We start from the raw sequence: 23836 nt of genomic DNA, 5'->3' as shown, positions 1-23836 counted from the left end.
TGGGGGTCCCTGGTGTTGGGGGGGGACGACAACGGGGACATGGGGGACCCATTTATGGGGGTCTCGGGGGGGGGGCAAATGTCGGGGGGTTCTGGGGATGTGGGGGTCCCAGGGGACCCTGATGTTGGGGGGGGACAACACAGGGACATGGGGGACCCGATTATGGGGGTCCCTGGGGGGGATGTGGGGGTGTCGGGGGTGGGGGATGACAAATGTTGGGGGGTTCTGGGGACATGGGGGTCCCTGGTGTGTGTGGGGGGGGACAGGGACATGGGGGACTCGATTATGGGGGGACATGGGGGTCTCGGGGGGGGGACAAATGTCGGGGGGTTCTGTGGACATGGGGGTCCCAGGGGACCCTGCGGGGGGGGGGGGACGACACAGGGACATGGGGGACCCGATTATGGGGGTCCCTGGGGGGGATGTGGGGGTATCGGGGGGGGGGACACAAATATTGGGGGGGGTTCTGGGGACATGGGGGTCCCTGGTGTTGGGGGGGGATGACAGGGACATTGGGGACCCATTTATGGGGGTCTCAGGGGGGGACAAATGTCGGGGGGTTCTGGGGACGTGGGGGTCCCAGGGGACCCTGATGTTGGGGGGGGACAACACAGGGACATGGGGGACCCTATTACGGGGGTCCCTGGGGGGGATGTGGGGGTCTCGGGGGGGGGATGACAAATGTTGGGGGGTTCTGGGGACATGGGGGTCCCTGGTGTGTGTGGGGGGACAGGGACATGGGGGACTCGAGGGGGGGGGGACAAATGTCGGGGGGTTCTGTGGACATGGGAGTCCCAGGGGACCCTGCGGGGGGGGGATGGACAGGGACATGGGGGACCCGATTATGGGGGTCCCTGGGGGGGATGTGGGGGTCTCGGGGGGGACGACGACAAATGTCGGGGGGTCCTGGGGGGGGACATGGGGGTCCCAGGGGACCCTGGTGTTGGGGGGGGACGGGGACACGGGGGACCCGTTTATGGGGGGTCCTGGAGGGGACAAATGTCGGGGGGTCCTGGGGACACCCATCCCCCGGGGAGGTGACACGCCCGGTGCCGGGACGGGCCGGGGGGGGGGGGGGGGGGCGGTCCCGGTCCCTCCCGTCGGGGCGGGACGGGGGACCGGGACGGGGACAGGGACAGGGACCGGGACGGGCGCTCCGGTACCGGCACCGACACCGGGACCCCCCCGCGAGACCATGGTGAGTACCGGGGGGTGGGGTGGGGTGGGTGTGTCCGCCGCCACTTTCACTTTCGCTTCCCCGGCGGGCGGGGGGCGCGACCGGCACCGGGAAGGGGGACACACGACACGGGACAACCCCCCCCGGGGCTTGGGGACATCCTCCCCCCCCCCGGTGGCCCCGGGCGCTTCCTGCTGGCGGGGGGGGGGGACACGGGGGGGTGGTGGCCCGCGTGGAATTTTCCGTGTCCCCATGTCCCCACCCACGGCCCCGGGGGTCCCCGTGTCCCCCAGTGCTGCCACCCCCCTGTGCGCTGTCCCCACCGTGTCCCCGTGTGTGCCCTGACCCCACGGTGGCCCTGTCTCCCCCCGTGACCTGTCCCCGTGGTCCCCATGGTGCCCCTGTCCCCACGGTCCCGGTGTGCCCCGTTGTTCCCGTGTCCCCAAGTCCCCATGGTCACCTGTCCCTGTGGTCCCCGTGTCCCCCTGTGCCCCCTCCTCACGGTGCCAGTGTCCCCATGGTCTCCTTGTCCCCAAAGTCCCCATGTGCCCCGTTCCTGCGGTGCCCGTGTCCCCATTGTCCCCCTCCTCACAGCGCCCTTGTCCCCATGGTGTCCCTTCCCTGGGGTGCCTTTGTCCCCATGGTCCCTGTGTCCCCATTGTCCCCTATGTCCCCATTGTCCCCATGGCATCCTTTCCCTGTGGTGCACTTGTCCCCATTGTCCCCGTGGTCTCCTATGTCCCCATGGTCCCCATGGTGTCCCTTCCCTGGGGTGCACTTGTCCCCATTGTCCCCATATGTCCCCATTGTCCCCATGGTGTCCCTTCCCTGGGGTGCACTTGTCCCCACAGTCCCTGTGTCCCCATTGTCCCCTATGTCCCCAATTGTCCCCATGGCATCCCTTCCCTGTCGTGCACTTGTCCCCTATGTCCCCATTGTCCCCATGGTGTCCCTTCCCTGTCGTGCACTTGTCCCCATGGTCCCTATGTCCCCACAGCCCCCATATGTCCCCATGGTGTCCCTTCCCTGTGGTGCACTTGTCCCTACAGTCCCCCTGTGACCCCATTGTCCCCCTATGTCCCCATTGGGCCTCTTCCCTGCATTGTCCTTGTCCCCAAGGTCACTGTGTCCCCAAAGTCTCCTTGTCCCCATTGTCCCCCTATGGCCCCTTATGTCCCCAAAGTCCCCATGTGCCCCTTCCCTGCAGTGCCCTTGTCCCCATGGCCCCTGTGTCCCCATTGTCCCATATGTCCCCATGGTCCCCTCTATCCCCATGGCCCCTGTGTCCCCATATGTCCCCATTGTCCCCCTATATCCCCATGGTCCCCGTGTCCCCATTGTCCCATATGTCCCCATGGTCTCCTCTATCCCCGTGGTCCCCGTGTCCCTATTGTCCCCCTATATCCCCATGGTCCCTGTGTCCCCATTGTCCCCGTATGTCCCCATAGTCCCCTATATCCCCATGGTCCGGTATGTCCCTGTTGTCCCCAAGGCCCCCGTGGTCCCCATACGCCCCGTCCCCGCGGTGCCCCCCATTTCCCCACGGCGCCCACGTCCTCGGGGTGCTGCTGTCCCCACATGTGTGTGTGTGTCCCCGTCCCATCCCGTCCCCCCCCCTGCTTTGTCCCCAGGCGGGGCTGGCGCGGTGCCAGCAGGAGGCGGAGGAGGTGACGGAGCTGATGAAGCAGAACTTCGTGCGAGCGCTGGAGCGGGACGGGCACCTCAGCAGCCTCGACAGCCGGGCCCAGGAGCTGCGCGCCATGGTGAGCTCCCGCCGGCACCGCTGGGCACCCGTGGGCATCTACGGGCACCACTGGGCACCTATGGGCACCTGTGGGCATCTACGGGCACCACCGGGCACCTATGGGCACCCATGAGCATCTATGGGCACCTATGGGCACTCATGGGCATCTACGGGCACCACTGGGCACCTATGGGCACCTATGGGCACCTATGGGCATCTACGGGCACCACCGGGCACCTATGGGCACCCATGAGCATCTATGGGCACCTATGGGCACTCATGGGCATCTACGGGCACCACTGGGCACCTATGGGCACCTATGGGCATCTACGGGCACCACCGGGCACCTATGGGCACCCATGAGCACCTATGGGGACCCATGGGCACCTATGGGCACCCATGAGCATCTATGGGCACCTATGGGCACTCATGGGCATCTACGGGCACCACTGGGCAACTATGGGCACCCATGAGCACCTATGGGGACCCATGGGCACCTATCAGCACCCATGAGCATCTATGGGCACCTACGGGCACCCATGGGCAACCACGGGCACCCATAGGCAACTATGGGCACCCATAAGCACCTATTGGGACCCATGGGCATCTATGGGCACCTATGGGCACCCATGAGCATCTACGGGCACTCATGGGCATCTACAGGCACCCATGGGCAACTATGGGGACCCATGGGCACCTATGGGCACCCATGGGCACCTATGGGCACTGCTGGGGTCCCATAAGCACTGCTGGGCACCTATGGGTGTCTGTGGGTGCCTATGGGCACCCATGGGCATCTACGGGCACCCATGGGCAACTACGGGCACCCATAAGCACCTATCGGCACCCATGGGCATCTACGGGCACCCATAGGCAACTACGGGCACCCATAAGCACATATCGGCACCCATGGGCACCCATGAGCATCTATGGGTACTCATGGGCATCTACGGGCACCCATGGGCAACTATGGGGATCCATGGGCACCTATGGGCACCCATGGGCATCTATGGGCACTGCTGGGGTCCCATAAGCACTGCTGGGCACCTATGGGTGCCTGTGGGCAACTATGGGCAGCCATGGGCAACTATGGGGACCCATGAGCACCTATGGGGACCCATGGGCACCTATGGGCACCCATGGGCATCTATGGGCACTGCTGGGGTCCCATAGGCACTGCTGGGCACCTACGGGTGTCTATGGGCACCCATAGGCATCTATGGGAAACTATGAGCACCTATGGGCATCTGTGGGCACCTATAGCCTCGGGGGAACACACACACACACACACACAGCACTGGGGGATGCTATAGGGACACACAGCACCGGGGGACACACACTATAGGATCACACAGCCCCAGGGGACACTATAGGGACACACCGCCCCAGAGGGGACACACTATAGGGACACACAGCCTCAGGGGACACTATAGGGACACACAGCCCCAGAGGGGACACACTATAGGGACACACAGCCCCAGAGGGGACACACTATAGGGACACACAGCCCCAGAGGGGACACTATAGGGACACACAGCCCCAGAGGGGACACACTATAGGGACACACAGCCCCAGAGGGGACACTATAGGGACACACAGCCCCAGAGGGGACACACTATAGGGACACACCGCCCCAGAGGGGACACTATAGGGACACACCGCCCCAGAGGGGACACACTATAGGGACACACAGCCCCAGAGGGGACACTATAGGGACACACAGCCCCAGAGGGGACACACTATAGGGACACACAGCCCCGGGGGGGACACACAGCCTCAGGGGACACTATAGGGACACACAGGCCAGGGTGGGGGGACACTATAGGGACACACCGCCCCAGAGGGGACACACTATAGGGACACACAGCCCCAGACGGGACACACTATGGGGACATATGACATTGGGGGGGCACTATAGGCCTATAGGGCCCAGGGTGTGTATGGGGTACCCTATAGATTGTGTGTTGTCCTGTCCCCTCCCCCCGGTGTTGTCCCCGCAGGGCGAAGCCTTCACCCGCAGCACGCGGGCGGTGGCGCGGCAGCAGCGCAGGGGACAGCGGCGCTGGCGCCTGGCGGCCATCGGCGTCATCGCCCTCCTCCTCCTCGTCCTGGCCCTGGGCCTGGCGCTGTGGCTGTCGCAGCCCTCCCCCGCCATCGTCACCGTCACCGTCCCCCCCGCCACCCCCTCCGCCGGGGAGTGAGCCCCTGGAGCCACGGCGAGCCTGCCGGCACCTTGGGAGACCCTACAATAACAAACCAGTGGGGGCTGTTTTGGGGAGACTCCACCAGAACCAAGCACCAGGACTTGTTTTGGGGGAGACCCTACAATAACAAACCAGCGGGATTTGTTTGGGGGAGACCCTACCATAAATAAGCACCAGGACTTGTTTTTGGGAAGACCCTACAATAACAAACCAGCGGGATCCGTTGTGGAAGACCCTACAATAACAAACCAGCGGGATCCGTTATGGAAGACCCTACAATAACAAACCAGCGGGATTTGTTTGGGGGAGACCCTACAATAACAAACCAGTAGGATCTGCTTGGGGGACACCTTACCATAACGAAGCGCCAGGACTTGTTTTTGGGAAGACCCTACAATAACAGACCAGCGGGATCCGTTGTGGAAGACCCTACAATAACAAACCAGCAGGATCTGTTTTGGGCAGACCCCACCATAACGAAGCACCAGGACTTGTTTTTGGGGAAGACCCTACAATAACAAACCATCAGGATCTGCCTGGAGGACACCCTACCATAAATAAGCGACTTGTTTTTGGGAAGACCCTACAATAACAAACCAGCGGGATCTGCTTGGGGGACACCTTACCATAACGAAGCGCCAGGACTTGTTTTGGGGAGACCCTACCATAACAAACCAGCAGGATCTGTTTTGGGGAGACCCCACCATAACGAAGCACCAGGACTTGTTTTTGGGGAAGACCCTACAATAACAAACCATCAGGATCTGCCTGGAGGACACCCTACCATAAATAAGCGACTTGTTTTTGGGGAGACCCTACAATAACAAACCATCAGGATTTGTTTGGGGGAGACCCCACCATAACTAAGCACCAGGACTTGTTTTGGGGAGACCCTACAATAGCAGACCAGCAGGATCCGTTGTGGAAGACCCTACAATAACAAACCAGCGGGATCTGCTTGGGGGACACCTTACCATAACGAAGCGCCAGGACTTGTTTTGGGGAGACCCTACAATAACAAACCATCAGGATTTGTTTGGGGGAGACCCTACAATAACAAACCAGCGGGATCCGTTGTGGAAGACCCTACAATAACAAACCAGCAGGATCTGTTTTGGGCAGACCCCACCATAACGAAGCACCAGGACTTGTTTTTGGGAAGACCCTACAATAACAAACCATGGGGATGATCTCCAAGATGACCCTATGATAACAAACGTGCTGGACCCCCTCCGGGGAGACCCTACAATAACAAAGCAGCAGGACGATCTCCAGCGAGACCCTACAATAAATAAGCACTAGGACTTATTTTGGGGAGACCCTACAATAACAGAGCAGCGGGAGCCACTACAGGGAGACCCTACTATAAATAAGCACCAGGATCGGCTTTGGGGAGACCCTACAATAACAAACCATCGGGATGATCTCCGGGAAGATCCTACAATAACAAAAATGCCAGACCCCGCTCTGGGGAGACCCTACAATAACCGGGCAACACATTACGATAAACACCAAGATTTGTTTTGGGGAGACCCTACAATAACAAACCAGTGGGATTAACTTAGGGGAGACCCTACAATAACAAACCAGCAGGACCCACTCCGGGGAGACCCTACAATAAATAAACACCAGGACCTGCTTTGGGGAGACCCTACAATAACAAACCACCAGGACCTGCCTTGGGGAGACCCTACAATAACAAACCACCAGGATCTGCTTTGGGGAGACCCTACAATAACAAACCACCAGGACCTGTTTTGGGGGACCCTACAATAACAAACCACCAGGACCTGTTTTGGGGAGACCCTACACTAACGCACCGCCGCGCCTCGCTCCCGGGAGCCCCTACCATAACGAAGGGACCACAATAAACCAGCGCAACCCGCTCCCGAGGAGACCCTACAATAACAAACCAGCGGGACCCACCCTGGGGACACCGGGCCCCGTCCCCAAGTGCCACCAACCCGGGGTGGGGGGAGGACAGGAGGGTGCGGTGACCCCGCCACCCAGATGGGGACACGATGGCACCTGGGGAGGGGACAGGGAGAGGATGGGGGGGCACGACCCTGGGGACACCGCACCCATTGTCACCTGAATGGGGGGGGGTGGGGGGTGTCACCCTGGCACGGGGGACACGGTGACACACGGGGGTCCCCCCTCCGTGCCTCAGTTTCCCCCAAACAGAGTTGTGACACCGCAGCCTCGCAGCACCTTTATTGACACCAGGCAGCGGCTGGCACCCGTCCCTCGGAGGGTGGCAGTGTCCCCAGGGTGGGGGGGAAGGGGGTGGCAGCGTCCCCAAGGGGGGGGTGGTGGCACTGTCACCCCGTCCCTCGGCGCTTGCTGAGCTCGTCCTGCACCCGCTGGCAGAGGGCTCGGCGCAGGGCGGGCTCCAGCGGGCTCCGGGCGCACACCCGCCGCGTCACCTCCTCCGCGCTGTCCCCCTGCGGCACCCTGTCACCCGCCGTGCCCCACGGCGACACCGCCCACCCACCGGGCACCCATGGGTGCTCTGACACCCCCTGCATACCATACCCCTCCCCTTGCCCCCCCAGCACCCGTGGGTGCCCCGACACGCCCCTGCACCCCTCTCCTTGCCCCCCCCGAACCCATAGGTGCCCCGACAACCCCTGCACCCCTCTCCTTGCCCCCCAGCACCCATGGGTGCCCCGACACCCCCCTGCACCCCTCTCCTTGCCCCCCCAGCACCCATGGGTGCCCCGACACCCCCCCCTGCACACGGTGTCCCTCCCCTTGCCCCCCAGCACCCATGGGTGACCCAACACCCCCCAGCACCCCTCTTCTTGCCCCCCAGCACCCATGGGTGCCCCGACACCCCCCCTGCACACAGTGGCCCTCTCCTTGCCCCCCAGCACCCATGGGTGCCCCAACACCCCCCTGCACCCCTCTTCTTGCCCCCCAGCACCCATGGGTGCCCCGACACCCCCCTGCACCCCTCTCCTTGCCCCCCCAGAACCCATAGGTGCCCCAACAACCCCTGCACCCCTCCCCTTGCCCCCCAGCACCCATGGGTGCCCCAACACCCCCCTGCACCCCTCTCCTTGCCCCCCAGCACCCATGGGTGCCCAGACATCCCCCCCCTCCATGTCCGTCCCCCCTCCTCGCCCCCCCCCCCCCCGCACCCATGGGTGCCCCCAGCGCCCTGCCCATCCGCACCCCTCCCCCCCCCCCCAAAAGGCGCAGGGGTCCCCCACCTGGTGCACGATGACGGCGGTGACGCGGCCGTCGTCCCCCTCGTACTCCAGGCAGAAGAGCCGGGGCCCGCGGGTGTCGGCGGGGGGGGGGCCCGGGCTGCCATCTCCCCCGGGACCCCCTGTGGCACCTGCACCCTCAGGGGGTGGCCAGTGCACCCCCCCACCCCAGCCCACCCTTGGGTGCCCCCATCTCCATCCCTCGGGGACCTCCCCATGTCCCGGCCCACCCTGGGGTGTCACCCATGTGTTCCCCCCCCCCCCCCCCATGGGTGCCCCCCACCCCACCCCAGCCCATACGAGGTGTCCCCCCCACCCTTGGGTGCCCCCCACCCCAGCCCACCCTGAGCTGTCCCCCCACCCTTGGGTGCCCCCATCCCCTCTTGGCCCTCCCCATGGGTGCCCCCCACCCCACCCTGTGGTGTTCCCCTCCCCCCCGCCATGGGTGCCCCCCCCATCCCAGCCCACCCTGAGGTGCCCCCCTTAGGTGCCCCCGTCCCCTCTTGGCTCCCCCACCCATGGGTGCCCCCTACGTCCTGTCCCCCCGCAGTGCCCCCCACCCCACCCTGGGGCGTTTCCCCCACCCATGGGTGCCCCCCCAATCCTGTCCCCCCAGGTGCCCCCCCCCCCAGCCCAGCCTGAGGTCCCCCCTCACCCACAGGTGCCCCCCCTCCCCCCGAGGTGTGTCCCCCCCCCCCCGCCTTGGGTCCCCCCCAATCCCCTCTCGGCCCCCCACCCATGGGTGCCCCCCACCTCTCAGACCACCCGAGGTGTCCCCCCCACCCATGGGCGCCCCCATCCCCTCTTGCCCCCCCTCCCCCCCATGGGTGCCCCCCACCTCTCAGCCCACCCGAGGTGTTTCCCCCCCACCCATGGGTGCCCCCCGGCTCACCGGGCCGGCGGGGCCGGTACACCTGCTGATCGGGGCGGCGGGGCCGGGGGGGGGTCGGGGTGAGCCGGCCCCGGGCCCGCCCCCGCGCCTGCCGCACCGCCCGCTCGTAGGCGTCCCTGCGCACCGGGAAGGGGGGGACACACACCGGGGGGTTACCGGGGCACGGAGAGGGGAGCGATCAGGGATGTCACGGGGGGGGCCCCGGGGCCGCGCTGGCCCGGGGCTGAAGGGATTCCCGGGCCGGTTCAAGGCCCCGCCGGTGCCGGTACCTGGCGATCTGGTTGCGGCGGATGTGCCGCACGAAACCGTGGCTCATATCGAGCCGCCCACCCGGCCGGCAGCGCCAGCCCGCGGCCGCCTCCATCAGCCGCCACCGGGGACGGCCTGCAGGGGGAGGCCGCGGGCGGGACTACCCCGCCGGTAACGGGGACGCGGTCCCTTTAAAAGCCCCGCCGGCCGCCGCGGGCCCAGTGCGCATGCGCCAGCGTGGGGACACAGTACTGCGCAGGCGCGGAAGAGGCGTTGCCCGCCCCGGCGGCTGCGCATATGCGCAGTAAAGAGGAGGCTGCGGAAGTTGGCCGGCAGCGCATGCGCATAGTGGACGATGCGCACGCTTCTGCGCATGTGCCGCCAGCGCTGGCCACGCCCAGCCGGCGCCGCGCCTGCGCACTGCGGGCGCCGCGCCTGCGCAGTGGGCGGGATGTCGAGCCGCGGGAAGCGGGAGCGGGAGCGGGAGGCCCGGGCGGCCCCGCGGGGCACGGGTGGCGGCGGTGGCGGCTCCTCTTCCTCCTCCTCCTCATCGCGGGGCTCGTCGCGGAGCCGCCGGGAAGGGGAGGCGGAGCGGTCCCGGGGGCGGCGGGAGGCGGAGAGGGAGCGCGGGCGGCGGGAGGCGGCGGAGCCGGGCCTGGCCCTCCCGCTGCCGGTGGATCCCGCCCGTATCAAGCGGGAACCGGGCACCGGCTCCTGGGGGGGCTCCACCACCCCTGTTGGCCCGGTGCGGGTTAAGCGTGAGCGTGAGCCCGATGGCGACTCCGATCCGGAGCCCGAGCCCACTGGTGGGGACCGGGAGTGTCGCCGGGGGGGACACCGGGGGGCGTGTCGGGGGAGAACCGGGAGGAGGGGGACACGACCGGGTGTACGGGGTGACACCAGGGTGGTGGTGGGGACGACACCGAGGGGTACGGGGAGGATCGGGATGTACGGGGGGAAAACCAGTGGGGGAGGAGGTAGGGGAGGACTGGGGGGTACGGGGGGAGCACCGGAGGGTCCGTGGGGGCACCGGGGCTGATCCTGGTGGTCCTGGGCTCAGGTCTGGGAAGGGGTTGGGGTGCACAGGGGGGGAAATGGCGCTCAGCCCCGGGGGGGACTTAACAGGGGGACAGGGGACTTTTGCTCCATCTCTAATGTGAGGTGTCATCTGGCACTAATTGGGTCCCTGAGCCCCACTTTGCTAATGAGCCCCGGTCCCCCCGTTAATGATCCCCCCTTTGCTAACGAGCCCTTCTCGCCACAGTGCGCTATGGCCGTTTCGACCCCGAGGACCAGCGCAGCCGTCACTGCCCCTACCTGGACACCATCAATAAGTGAGCAGAGGGTGGGACAATGGGTCGGGGTGTTTTGGGGTCCCCCAGGGGCTCCACCCTGTTCCCGTGGGATCCCCCCCAGCCCACCCGCAGCTCTATCCCTGTCCCAGGAGCGTCCTGGATTTTGATTTCGAGAAGCTCTGCTCCATCTCGCTGTCCCACATCAACGTCTATGCCTGCCTCGTCTGCGGGAAGTACTTCCAGGGTGAGCCCCCCCCCCGGGGGACTGGGATGCTGCTGGGGGGGACACAGAGTGTGCCCGGGCACCGGGGTGCTGCTGGGGGGGGATATGGGGTACACCCAGGGTTGGGATGCTACTGGGAGGGGAGGCACAGGGGCCACCCAGAGGCTGTGGTGCTGCTGGGGGGCTGTCTGGTGACCAGGGTGCTGCCCAGGGGGGGACACAGAGGACACCCGGGGCCAGGGTGCTGCTGGGGGGGATATGGGGGACATCGAGGGATGGGGTTGCTGCCTGGGAGGGTGACAGAGGACACCCAAGGACTGGGGTGCTGTCAAGGGACACAAAGAGGACACACAGGGGCCAGGGTGCTGCTGGAGGGGGACATGGGGGACTCCCAGGGATGGGGTTGCTGCCTGGGAGGGTGACAGGGGACACCCAGGGGCTGAGGTGCTGTCAGGGGACACAAAGGGGACACCCAGGGGCCAGGGTGCTGCTGGAGGGTGACGTGGGGGACATCGAGGGATGGGGTTGCTGTCTGGGAGGGTGACAAGGGACACCCAGGGACCAGAGTGCTGTCAGGGGATGAAAAGGGGGCACCCAGGGGCCAGGGTGCTTCTGGGGGTGACATGGGGGACATCGAGGGATGGGGTTGCTGCCTGGGAGGGTGACAGGGGACACCCAGGGACTGGGGTGCTGTCAGGGGACACAAAGGGGACACCCAGGGGCCCGGGTGCTGCTGGGGGGGGACGTGGGGGACATCGAGGGATGGGGTTGCTGCCTGGGAAGGTGACGGGGGGCACACAAGGACTGGGGTGCTGTCAAGGGACACAAAGGGGACACCCAGGGGCCAGGGTGCTGCTGGAGGGTGACGTGGGGGACATCGAGGGATGGGGTTGCTGTCTGGGAGGGTGACAAGGGACACCCAGGGACCAGAGTGCTGTCAGGGGATGCAAAGGGGGCACCCAGGGGCTGGGATCCTGCTGGAGGGGGACATGGGGGACATCGAGGCATGGGGTTGCTGCCTGTGAGTGTGACAGGGGACACCCAAGGACTGGGGTGCTGTCAGGTGTCACAAAGGGGACACCCAGGGGCCCGGGTGCTGCTGGGGGGGACGTGGGGGACATCGAGGGATGGGGTTGCTGCCTGGGAAGGTGACGGGGGGCACCCAAGGACTGGGGTGCTGTCAAGGGACACAAAGGGGACACCCAGGGGCCAGGGTGCTTCTGGGGGTGACATGGGGGACATCGAGGGATGGAGTTGCTCTCTGGGAGGGTGACAAGGGACACCCAGGGACTGGGGTGCTGTCAGGGGACACAAAGGGGACACCCAGGGGCTGGGATCCTGCTGGAGGATGACACAAGACACCCAGGGAAGGGGTTGCTGCCTAGTGGGGTCACTACCCAGGGACCAGGGTGCTGCCTTGGGGGGGGGACTCACAGGACACCCAGGGGTCAGGGTGCTGCTGGGGGGGGACATGGGGTATCCCACGTGACTGGGGTGCTGCGGGAGACGCACAGGCAACATCCAGGGACGTGGGGTGGGGGACACAGAGGACACCAAGGGGCCAGGGTGGGCAGGAGCAGCCTCCAGATGGGGGTGGGGAATCATTTCTGTCCCCTCTCCACCTTCTCCTGGGTTTCCCATCCTCCCCCGTGCCCCCCACCCCCTGCCCTGACCCCCTCTTCTCCCCCACAGGCCGCGGGCTGAAGTCTCACGCCTACATCCACAGCGTCCAGTTCAGCCACCACGTCTTCCTCAACCTCCACACCCTCAAGTTCTACTGTCTCCCCGACAACTACGAGATCATCGACTCCTCGCTGGAGGACATCACGGTGTGGCGGAGGGCTGAGCCACCCCAGGGGGCAGTTCAGCTTCATGTCCCACGTCCCCCCTGACTTTTTCGATGCCGTTTCTCTCCCGCAGTACGTGTTGAAGCCCACCTTCACCGCGCAGCAGATCACCAACCTGGACAAGCAGGCCAAGCTCTCCCGTGCCTACGATGGCACCACGTACCTGCCCGGCATCGTGGGGCTCAACAACATCAAAGCCAACGACTACGCCAACGCCGTCCTCCAGGTATCGCTGGGAGGGGAGCTGCAGGCTTCATTTTGGGGGTGAAACCCCCCCAGATCCTCCCTGGGGCTGGTGGGGATGTTTCCTGGCTCCTTTCCCACAGGCTTTATCCAACGTCCCACCGTTGAGGAATTATTTTTTGGAGGAGGAGAACTACAAGAGCATCCAGCGCCCGCCCGGGGACATCATGTTCCTGCTGGTTCAGCGCTTTGGGGAGCTGATGCGGAAGCTGTGGAACCCCCGGAACTTCAAAGCGCACGTCTCCCCACACGAGATGCTCCAAGCCGTGGTCCTCTGCAGCAAGAAGAACTTCCAGATCACCAAACAAGGTGAGGAGCAGGGTGGGATGGTGGTAGCGGTGGGTGCTGGATCCGGACCTCCCCCCCCAGCCCTGGTTCTGATCATCTCTTCGGTTTGTAGGGGACGGGGTGGACTTCCTCTCCTGGTTCCTGAACGCGCTGCACTCAGCCCTGGGCGGCACGAAGAAGAAGAAGAAGAGTGAGTGGAGGGTGTTGAAGGCCTTTGGGGTACGCCCTCGGGTGACACTCGCCACCCCTGATGCCCCCCCGCAACATCTTTCTGTCCCCGCAGCCATCGTCACCGACGTCTTTCAGGGCTCCATGCGCATCTTCACCAAAAAACTGCCTCACCCGGATCTGGTGAGTATGTGGAGGGGTGAAGGAGGGGGTTTCTCACCCCCATGGGGGTCTACGAGACCCCGTCTCTGAGCCTCGTGTCCCGCAGCCGGCCGAGGAGAAGGCGCAGCTCCTGCAGAACAGCGAGTACCAGGAGATGATGGTGGAATCCACCTTCATGTACTTAACGTTGGACCTTCCCACCGCCCCGCTCTACAAGGACGAGAAAGAGCAGCTCATCATCCCCCAGGTCCCCCTCTTCAGCATCTTGGCCAAATTCAACGGCGCCACCGAGAAGGAGTACAAGACCTACAAGGAGAACTTTCTCAAGCGCTTCCAGCTCACCAAGCTGCCTCCCTACCTCATCTTCTGCATCAAGCGCTTCACCAAGAACAACTTCTTTGTGGAGAAGAACCCCACCATCGTCAACTTCCCCATCACGTGAGTGGTGAAGACCCCCTGGGCGGGCACGTGGGGTCCCTGTCTCTTTCTCTGTGCCCTGTTGGGGGTTTGAAAGCAGCAGGGGGGGCACTTGGAAGCATCTGGGGGGAGATAGAGTTAAGCTAGGAGGGGTTTGGAAGCATCTAGGGGTGGCTGAAAGCATCTAGAGGGAGATAGGGATTATCTAGGAGGGGGTTGGAAAGCATCTAGGAAGGTTTTGGAAGCATTTAGGAGGCGGTTGGAAGCATCCGAGAGGTTTGGAAGCATCTGGGGGGGCTTGAAAGTGTCTAGGGGGGGATACAGATAGACTAGGAGGGGGCTGGAAGCATCTAGGAGGGGGTTGGAAGCATCTAGGAGGGGGTTGGAAGCACCTAGGAGGGGGTTGGAAGCACCTAGGAGGGGGCTGGAAGCACCTAGGAGGGGGCTGGAAGCACCTAGGAGGGGGCTGGAAGCACCTAGGAGGGGGCTGGAAGCACCTAGGAGGGGGCTGGACGCACCTAGGAGGGGGCTGGACGCACCTAGGAGGAGATAGAGGTAAGTTAGGAGGGGTCTGGAAGCATCTGGGGAGGTTTGGACGCATCTAGGAGGGGTTTGGAAGCATCTCAGAGGAGTTTGGAAGCACCTGGGGGGGTTTGGAGGCATCTAGGAGGGGGTTTGGAGGCATCTAGGAGGGGGTTTGGAGGCATCTAGGAGGGGGTTTGGAGGCATCTAGGAGGGGGTTTGGAGGCATCTAGGAGGGGGTTTGGAGGCATCTAGGAGGGGGTTTGGAGGCATCTAGGAGGGGGTTTGGAGGCATCTAGGAGGGGGTTTGGAGGCATCTAGGAGGGGGTTGGAGGCATCTAGGAGGGGGTTGGAGGCATCTAGGAGGGGGTTGGAGGCATCTAGGAGGGGGTTGGAGGCATCTAGGAGGGGGTTGGAGGCATCTAGGAGGGGGTTGTTGGTAGTGTAGTGGTTCCTCTGGGGTTTGGGTGCTGGTGGCCCCCAGCTGAGGGGTGTGGGGTGCTCCGGGGGTGTCCCCCAGGAACGTGGACCTGCGGGAGTACCTGTCGGAGGAGGTACAGGCGGCACACACCAACACCACCTACGACCTCATCGCCAACATCGTGCACGACGGGAAACCCTCCGAGGGCTCTTACCGCATCCACGTGCTTCACCACGTGAGTGTCTCTGGTGGTGGCGGCGGTGGTGGGGGTGACAAGGGAGGTGTGGCCCCCCCCCTCCAGTGTCACCTCCCGTCCCTTCGCAGGGCACCGGGAAGTGGTACGAGCTGCAGGACCTGCAGGTCACCGACATCTTGCCGCAGATGATCACCCTCTCGGAGGCGTACATCCAGGTGAGGGACTTCGATGACGGTGGGGGTCCCAGGGGACACTTGTCACCAACCTCCCCCCCCCCCCCCCCCAAAAAAATGTCCCCTTGACCCCCCCCAACCCCTCTCTGCCCCCCCAGATCTGGAAGCGGCGCGAAGAGGACGAGACGAACCAACAAGGCGCCTGAACCCCTCGGGGACACCCAACGCCCCCCTTGGTGGCACCCAACGCCCCGTTGGGGACACCCACACCTGTGTTGGGGACACCCCCCCCTCCCGCCCCCCATTAAACTCCACCCGCTGTATTTTTGTAACCGTGTGTGTGTGTGTGTGTGTGTGTGTGTGTGTGTGTGTGGTGGTTTTCGCAGTTTCGCGGAGGTGCGGATCCCCGCCTCCTTTCCGAGAAAGCCACCGCCGCCCCCCTCTTCCTGCGCCCTGTCCCCCCCCCCCTCCCCCCCCCTCAAAAAATTGGGGACACTAAGGCAGGGTGACATCAAAGCTTTATTTGGTGGCGGGGGGGGGGTGTGTGTCTGTGTGTCCCCCCACTACGCCCAGACGTGCTCCCGGCAGTGCTGCAGGGCCTGGGGGACAGTGGAGGGGGGTGAGGTGGGTGACAGGACACCCGCCACCACCACCTCGTTGTCCCCTTTGTCCCCTCCCCCCCCCCAGCCTTGTCCCCAACTCACCTGGCAGCGGCGGGCGGCCTCGGGGCTGGAGCACCAGTAGGCAGGGCCCAGGGCGCAGGGACCCGGCTTTGGGGACAACGCGGGGAGGGGGTGGCCTTGTCCCATGTCCTGCAGGGTTGGGGACACGGGTGTCGGGGGGAGGGGAGGGGGGTGTCACCCTGGTACCCCCCCCCTCAAGGTGGGGACACCCCCGGGGAATCCCCCTTCCCCAGAGCGGTGACGCTCTCGGTACGTCTCTTGGGGTCTGGTGGCATCTCGGAGTGTCCCCTCCCTGGGCTGTGACACCCCTGGGGACCCTGATGTGTTCTCTGGGGGGTGTGACAGCTTTTGGGGACTTCACTGTGTCTCCAGGGGTTGTGGCACCACTGAGCATCTCTCCTGAGGCCTGTGACACCCTGGGACATGTCTCCTGGGGCTGTGACACCTTTTGTGTCCCCGGTGTGTCCCCTGAGGCTGTGACACCTCAGGATGTATCCCTTGGGGCTGTGACACCTTTTGTGTCCCCGGTGTGTCCCCTGGGGTTGTGACACCCCATGGTGTGTCCCTCAGGGGCTGTGACAGCCTTTGGGTCCCCAGGGCGTGTCCCCTGGGGTTGTGACACCCTTTGGGTCCGCAACGTGTCCCCAGGGGCTGTGACACCCTTTGGGTCCCTGGTGTGTCCCCAGGGGCTGTGACACCCCAGGGGACATGTCCCTTGGGGCTGTGACACCCTTTGGGTCCCTGGTGTGTCCCCAGGGGCTGTGACACCCCAGGGGACATGTCCCTTGGGGCTGTGACACCCTTTGGGTCCCCGGTGTGTCCCCTGGGGTTGTGATACCCCATGGTGTGTCCCTCAGGGGCTGTGACACCCTTTGGGTCCCCAGTGTGTCCCTCAGGGGCTGTGACACCCCTTGGGTCCCTGGCACGTTCCCCAGGGGCTGTGACACCCCAGGGGACGTGTCCCCAGGGGCGGTGACACCCCAGAGCACAACCCTTGGAGCTGTGACACCCTTTGTGTCCCTGGTGTGTCCCCAGGGGCTGTGACACCCCAGGGGACATGTCCCTTGGGGCTGTGACACCCTTTGGGTCCCCGGTGTGTCCCCTGGGGTTGTGATACCCCATGGTGTGTCCCTCAGGGGCTGTGACACCCTTTGGGTCCCCAGTGTGTCCCTCAGGGGCTGTGACACCCCTTGGGTCCCTGGCACGTTCCCCAGGGGCTGTGACACCCCAGGGGACGTGTCCCCAGGGGCGGTGACACCCCAGAGCACAACCCTTGGAGCTGTGACACCCTTTGTGTCCCCGGTGTGTCCCCTGGGGTTGTGACACCCCATGGTGTGTCCCTTGGGGCTGTGACACCCTTTGGGTCCCCGGTGTGCCCCCTGGGGTTGTGACACCCCAGGGTGTGTCCCTCAGGGGCTGTGACACCCTTTGGGTCCCTGGCACGTTCCCCAGGGGCTGTGACACCCCAGGGGACGTGTCCCCAGGGGTGGTGACACCCCAGAGCACAACCCTTGGAGCTGTGCCACCCTCGGGCGCCCCGTCACGTCCCCAGGGCCCGTGACCCTCCCAAGAGCTCCCCCTGCGGTGCCACCACGAGTCACCCCACTCACCTCACCCCTGCCACAACCAACCGCCGGCGCCGCCGCCGTGACCTCCGGGGGACCGCCGGGAAGTGCCACCAAACCGTAAACGTCCTCGGAGCGACAGGAGAGGAGCAGACGACAGAGGAGTTGGGGACCCAGGCGCCCCAACAACCCCTCCAGCGCCAACACCGCGTACCGCTGCGCCAGGCACTGGCACGCGCCCGCCACCACCGCCGGCAACACCCGGCACAGCCCCGCCGCCGCCTCCGCCACCGCCTCCTTGGGGACGGTGGCCTCCACGCGCGCCAAGAAGGTGCGACACAACCAGCACAGGGGCAGCGGTACGGGCAGGACCTCGCCGGCGGTCACCTAAGGAGGGGGCGTTCACTCTGGTGACTAATGGTGGGGGCTACCACCGGGGGTGTGCCCACAGAGGGAGCCCGGGTCTGTGGCAACGCTCGTGCCCGGGGAGGTGGCCCCGGAGGTGGCCCTAAGGAGCACCGTGTTTGTGGCTGGGTTTATGGCCATGGGAATAACCGTGGAGGTGCCCCTGTGGAAGCCCGGGTAGATGCCCACGTAGGTGGCCATGGTTATGCCCACAGAGACACCCCTGGAGATAGCCACGTCCATGCCCATGGAGATGCCCACACAGGTGTCCACAGAGATGCTCATGGTGATGCCCACAGAGACACCCCTGGAGACAGGCATGTCCATGCCCATGGAGATGTCCACAGAGACACCCATGGCACGTCCATGCTCATGTAGGTGCCTGCAGAGACACTCATAGAGATGCCTATGTCCATGCCCATGGAGATGCCCACACAGGTGTCCACAGAGATGCTCATGGTGATGCCCACAGAGACACCCCTGGAGACAGGCATGTCCATGCCCATGGAGATGTCCACAGAGACACCCATGGCACGTCCATGCTCATGTAGGTGCCTGCAGAGACACTCATGGAGATGCCTATGTCCGTGCCCGTGGAGATGCCCACATAGACATCCATGGAGATGTCTATATCCATGGAGATGTTCATGTCCATGCCCGCAGATGCAACCGTGTCTATGCCCATGGAGATGTCCATGCCCACAGACACCCATGGAGATGCCCACGACCATGGAGATGTCCATGCCTATGTAGGTTCCCACAGAGACACCCATGGAGATGCCTATGTCCATGCCCATGGAGATGCCCACAGACACCCATGGAGATGCCCATATCCATGCCCATGGTGATGTCCATGCCCATGTAGGTGCCAACAGACTCCCATGGAGATGATCATGTCCATGCCCATGTAGGTGCCCACAGAGACACCCATGGAGATATCCATGTCCGTGCCCATGGACATGCCCACAGACGCAACTGTGTCCATGTCCATGGAGACGTCCATGCCCACGTAGATGCCCACAGAGACACCCATGGAGGTGCCCGTGTCCATGGCCACAGAGATGCCCACGGAGATGCCCACAGAGGCACCCAGGGAGGTGCCCGTGCCCCAGTGACGCCCAGCAGCCCCCATGGTGGTGCCCCCGGGCACCCACCGCCCCCGTCCCCGAGGACCCGTACCTGCAGGTGGGTGCTGAGTGCCCCGAGGAGGGGCACGGCCGGGGCCTCCCCGGGCTCACCCGGGCACAGGTCCAGGCGGGCACAGATGGCAGAGGGCTTCTGGGGGGAGCAGGAGAGCAACCAGTGTGGGGCACCCCGAGGTGGCCCCAGCTGGCATGGTGTCCCCAATCCCCCCACCACCCCGAGGTGGCCCCAGCTGGCACGGTGTCCCCATCCACCCCAAAATGTTCCCAGCTGGCACGATGTCCCCAATCCCCCCAGAATCCCGAGGTCTTCCCAGCTGGCATGGTGTCCCCAGTCTCCACCAGCACCCTGAGGTGTCCCCAGGTAGCACGGTGTCCCCAAGCCCCCCCCCTCCCACCACCCTAAGGTGTCCCTGGACGTCGTGGTGTCCCCGAACCCCCCTGAGGTGTCTCCAGTCACGATGTCCCCAATCCCCCCACCACCCCAAGGTGTCCCCACATGGCATGGTGTCCCCCAGCATCCCACCACCCTGAGGTGTCCCCAGGTAGCACAGTGTCCCCAACCTCCCCCTCCCACCACCCTAAGGTGTCCCTGGACGCCGTGGTGTCCCCGAACCCCCCTGGTGTCCCCCAGCACCCCTGAGGTGTCTCCAATCTCCATGTCCCCCATGTCCCCAGCCAGTGCGGTGTCCCCAATCCCCCCCAGCACCCTGTGGCCACCCCTGTCCACACCCCCCACCTCCCCCGCAGCACCCATGGGTGCCCACTCACGAAGTGCCCCTCCAGGTCGGCGAGGAGGAGGCCGAAGTACTCGTGCACCAGGTTCTGGCAGGGTGACACCATGGTGGGCACCGGCAGCGCCGCGCACTCCCGCCGCAGGAAGCCCTCCACGGTCACCTGCACCCACAGCCACCATGGCACCTGTGCCACCCGCCCGCGCTGGCCACCCCTCGCCCCCGTCCCCCCCGTCTCAGTGGGCACCTTGGTGGCCGACTCGTTGGCCATGCGGACGAGGAGGGTGACGATCTGCTGGCAGTCGGCACATATGTCCTGCGGGAGGTGGCAGCGGGCGGGGAGACAGGGGGGGGGACGTGGGGACATGGGGACGTGAGATTTGGGGACACGCGGCACCGGGGAGTAGGATTGGGGGGACATGAACTTGGGGACGTAGGGAGATGGGGCGTGGGGACGTGGGGACAGTGAGCATGAGGACATACAAATGTGTGGCACAGGGACATGAGGGACATGTACGGGACGTGGGGGTGTGGGGACATTGGGAGATGGGGACATGGGGACATCAGGGAATGGGGATATGGGGGCATGGGGATATGGGGACATCAGGACATCAGGGAATGGGGACATGGGGATGAGGGAATGGGAACATGGGGACGTTGGGGCATGGGGACATCAGGGAATGGGGATATGGGGACACGGGGACGTTGGGACATGGGACACGGGGCATGGGGACATGGGACACGGGGCATGGGGACATGGGGACATTGGGGACATGAGGACGTGGGGATACGGGAACATGGTGACATTGGGGCATGGGGACATGAGGGAATGGGGACATGAGGATATGGGGACATGGGGACATGGGGACATCGGGGAATGAGGATTTGAGGACATGGGGATATGGGGACATGGGGGAATGGGAACATGGGGACATTGGGACATGGGGGAATGTGGAGATGGGGACATGGAGATATGGGGGAATGGGGACATTGGGGACATCAGGACATGGGGATATGGGGGAATGGGGACATTGGGAGATGGGGACATGGGGAGATGGGGACATTGGGGACATCAGGACATGGGGGAATGGGGACATGATGCACAGGACGTGGCATAGGGTACGTGGACACAGGGACAGAGGGGTGTATGGGGACACGTTGGGAGGGGACCATGGCGGGGGGGGGGGGGGGGGGGACGGGGGGACGGGCCGTGGGGGGACGCAGGGGTGTATTGGGACATACTGGGGGTATGGGGACATATTGGGGGGGGGGGGATTATGGGGACATATAGGGTTACGGGGATATATGGGGGCTATGGGGACATGGGGGGGGTTATGGGGACATGGGGGGGTTATGGGGACACGGGGGGGGCTATGGGGACACGGGGGGGTTATGGGGACACGGGGGGGGCTATGGGGACACAGGGGGGGTTATGGGGACACGGGAGGGGGCTATGGGGACATGGGGGGGGCTATGGGGACACGGGGGGGGTTATGGGGACATGGGGGGGTTATGGGGACATGGGGGGGGCTATGGGGACACGGAGGGGCTATGGGGACATGGGGGGGGCTATGGGGACACGGGGGTGTTATGGGGACACGGGGGGGGTTATGGGGATATGGGGGGTTTATGGGGACACGGGGGGGCTATGGGGACACGGGGGGGGTTATGGGGATATGGGGGGGTTATGGGGACACGGGGGGGCTATGGGGACACGGGGGGTTATGGGGATATGGGGGGGCTATGGGGACACGGGGGGGTTATGGGGACACGGGGGGGGCTATGGGGACATGGGGGGGCTATGGGGACACGGGGGGGTTATGGGGACACGGGGGGGCTATGGGGACACGGGGGGCTATGGGGACACGGGGGGGGCTATGGGGACATGGGGGGGTTATGGGGACACGGGGGGGCTATGGGGACACGGGGGGGGCTATGGGGACACGGGGGTGTTATGGGGACACGGGGGGGGTTATGGGGATGTGGGGGGGTTATGGGGACACGGGGGGGCTATGGGGACACGGGGGGGGTTATGGGGACACGGGGGGGGCTATGGGGACATGGGGGGGCTATGGGGACACGGGAGGGGTTATGGGGACACGGGGGGGGCTATGGGGACACGGGGGGCTATGGGGACACGGGGGGGGCTATGGGGACATGGGGGGGTTATGGGGACACGGGGGGGCTATGGGGACACGGGGGGGGCTATGGGGACACGGGGGGCTATGGGGACACGGGGGGGCTATGGGGACATGGGGGGGTTATGGGGACACGGGGGGGCTGTGGGGGGGGGGCTGTGGGGTGCCGGGGTGCGGGACGGGGGCTCTCACCGTGCCGGGGGGGGCCCAGACGTGGCGGGCGCAGTGCCCCAAGGCTCCGCAGCGCAGCGCCGTCTCCCAATTCCGGCACCAGGCGGGGGGGGACACCCCGCAGCGCCCCCCCGGCACCCCCAGTCCTGCGGCCGCCGTCAGCACCCACCACCCCCACCCCACCCTCATGGGGGGGGGGGGAACCCGGGTGGTGGGGACCCCCCACCCCAATACCCCCCACCCCACCCCCAAGGGTGCCCCATCCCACCCCAAGAGGGGACCGAGGCGTTGGGGACCCCCCCCAAAATGTCCCTCCCCGGGGTCCCACCCCACCCCAAAACCCCAAGAGGGGACCGAGGCGTTGGGGACCCCCCCCAAAATGTCCCTCCCCGCTGTCCCACCCCACCCCAAAACCCCAAAAGGGGGCCCAGGCATTGGGGACCCCCACCCCAATACCACCACCGCCCCCCCAAGGTTGCCCCATCCCACCCCAAGAGTGGACCAAGACATCCAGGACCCCCCCCAAAATGTCCCTCCCCGGGGTCCCACCCCACCCCAAAACCCCAAGAGGGGACCGAGACATCCAGGACACCCCCACCCCAAATGTGGGTCCTCCCCCACTCCACCGTAGGACCCATGGTTGGGGGGGAGCACCCAGATTTTGGGGGGTGGAGGGCACCCAGCTGTAGGGAGGGGGACCCAGATTTGGGGCGGGGGCACCCCCAGCTTTGGGGGTCCACCCATCTCAAGGGGGGGGGGGACACCTAGCTTTGGGGGGGGGATAGCACCCAGATCTGGAGGTGCACCCAGTTTTGGGGGGTGCACCCACCTTTTGGGGGGGACGACCCATTTTTGGGGGTGCTCCCAGCACTGGGTGGGGCTGCACCCAAATCTGGGGGGGGGGGTGTCCTGGGGGGGCACCTAGCCTTGGGGGGGGGGGGGGGGATAGCACCCAGATCTGGGGTTGCACCCACCTTTGGGGGGGGGGGGGGCACCCAACTGTAGGGAGGGGGACCCAGATTTGGGGGGGGGCCACCCCCAGCTTTGGGGGTGCACCCATCTCAAGGGGGGGGACCTAGCCTTGGGGTGGGGGGGATAGCACCCAGATCTGGGGGTGCACCCACCTTTGGGGGGGGGGGGCACCCATTTTTGGGGTTGCTCCCAGCGCTGGGTGGGGGCACCCATCCCTGGGGTGGGGGGTGGGGGTGGTACACCCATCTCCTGGGGTGGGCACCCATTTTTTGTTTTTTTTTTTTTTGGGGGGGGGGGGGGGGTGGACACCCTACATACACCCTACCTGGGGTGGCACAGAGCAGTGCCAGGAGGAGCGCCAGCGCGGGTGACGGTGACGGTGGCAGTGCCATGGCGGCGCTGGCAAAGGCCGAACCCCGCGGCCTCTTATAGCCCTGGCGGGAGGTGGCCGCTGGGACGGTGCCAGCGCCGTGGGGACACGTGCGTCCCGGCCACGGGGACACCTGAGGGGGGGGGGGGGGGTCCCCCCGCTCTTGTCCCCATGTCCCTCGTGTCCCCCATGGCGGTGTCCCCATTGGCGTCCCCCATCCCAC

General features: G+C 65.3%; 4 protein-coding genes across 4 annotated transcripts; 2 read left to right on the top strand and 2 right to left on the bottom strand.

Moving 5' to 3' along the window:
- Positions 1–1124: 1124 nt before the first annotated feature.
- Positions 1125–5122, top strand: LOC309681890 (vesicle-associated membrane protein 5-like; the record flags this gene model as incomplete). The annotated part of the gene is made up of 3 exons (XM_082495859.1): positions 1125–1198; positions 2809–2940; positions 4922–5122. The coding sequence occupies exons 1-3, from the start codon at positions 1196–1198 to the stop codon at positions 5120–5122; spliced, it is 336 nt and encodes a 111-aa protein (XP_082351985.1). The 5' UTR covers positions 1125–1195.
- A 2208-nt stretch (positions 5123–7330) lies between these two features.
- LOC309681905 (UPF0561 protein C2orf68 homolog) lies at positions 7331–9742 on the bottom strand. The gene is made up of 4 exons (XM_082495872.1): positions 9499–9742; positions 9230–9345; positions 8341–8459; positions 7331–7569 (listed from the first exon to the last, which is right to left on the bottom strand). The coding sequence occupies exons 1-4, from the start codon at positions 9591–9593 to the stop codon at positions 7447–7449; spliced, it is 453 nt and encodes a 150-aa protein (XP_082351998.1). The 5' UTR covers positions 9594–9742; the 3' UTR covers positions 7331–7446.
- Positions 9743–9920: 178 nt separating this feature from the next.
- LOC309681864 (ubiquitin carboxyl-terminal hydrolase 39-like) lies at positions 9921–15747 on the top strand. The gene is made up of 12 exons (XM_082495832.1): positions 9921–10284; positions 10743–10812; positions 10923–11017; positions 12689–12825; positions 12917–13069; positions 13170–13395; positions 13487–13564; positions 13658–13725; positions 13811–14142; positions 15164–15299; positions 15389–15475; positions 15592–15747. Exons 1-12 carry the CDS (start codon positions 9930–9932, stop codon positions 15637–15639), a joined length of 1785 nt encoding a protein of 594 aa, XP_082351958.1. The 5' UTR covers positions 9921–9929; the 3' UTR covers positions 15640–15747.
- Positions 15748–15996: 249 nt separating this feature from the next.
- LOC309681889 (pulmonary surfactant-associated protein B-like) lies at positions 15997–23635 on the bottom strand (the record flags this gene model as incomplete). The annotated part of the gene is made up of 8 exons (XM_082495858.1): positions 15997–16032; positions 16138–16245; positions 17727–18068; positions 19266–19364; positions 20000–20125; positions 20210–20278; positions 22293–22417; positions 23569–23635. The coding sequence occupies 8 exons, from the start codon at positions 23633–23635 to the stop codon at positions 15997–15999; spliced, it is 972 nt and encodes a 323-aa protein (XP_082351984.1).
- Between the last annotated feature and the right edge of the window lie 201 nt (positions 23636–23836).

The sequence above is a fragment of the Vanellus vanellus genome (assembly GCF_965231255.1).
Source record: "Vanellus vanellus genome assembly, chromosome: 26".
NCBI lineage: Eukaryota > Metazoa > Chordata > Aves > Charadriiformes > Charadriidae > Vanellus > Vanellus vanellus.
Note: the sequence above shows the minus strand (reverse complement) of the source record. Positions and strands in the feature narration are given on the sequence as shown.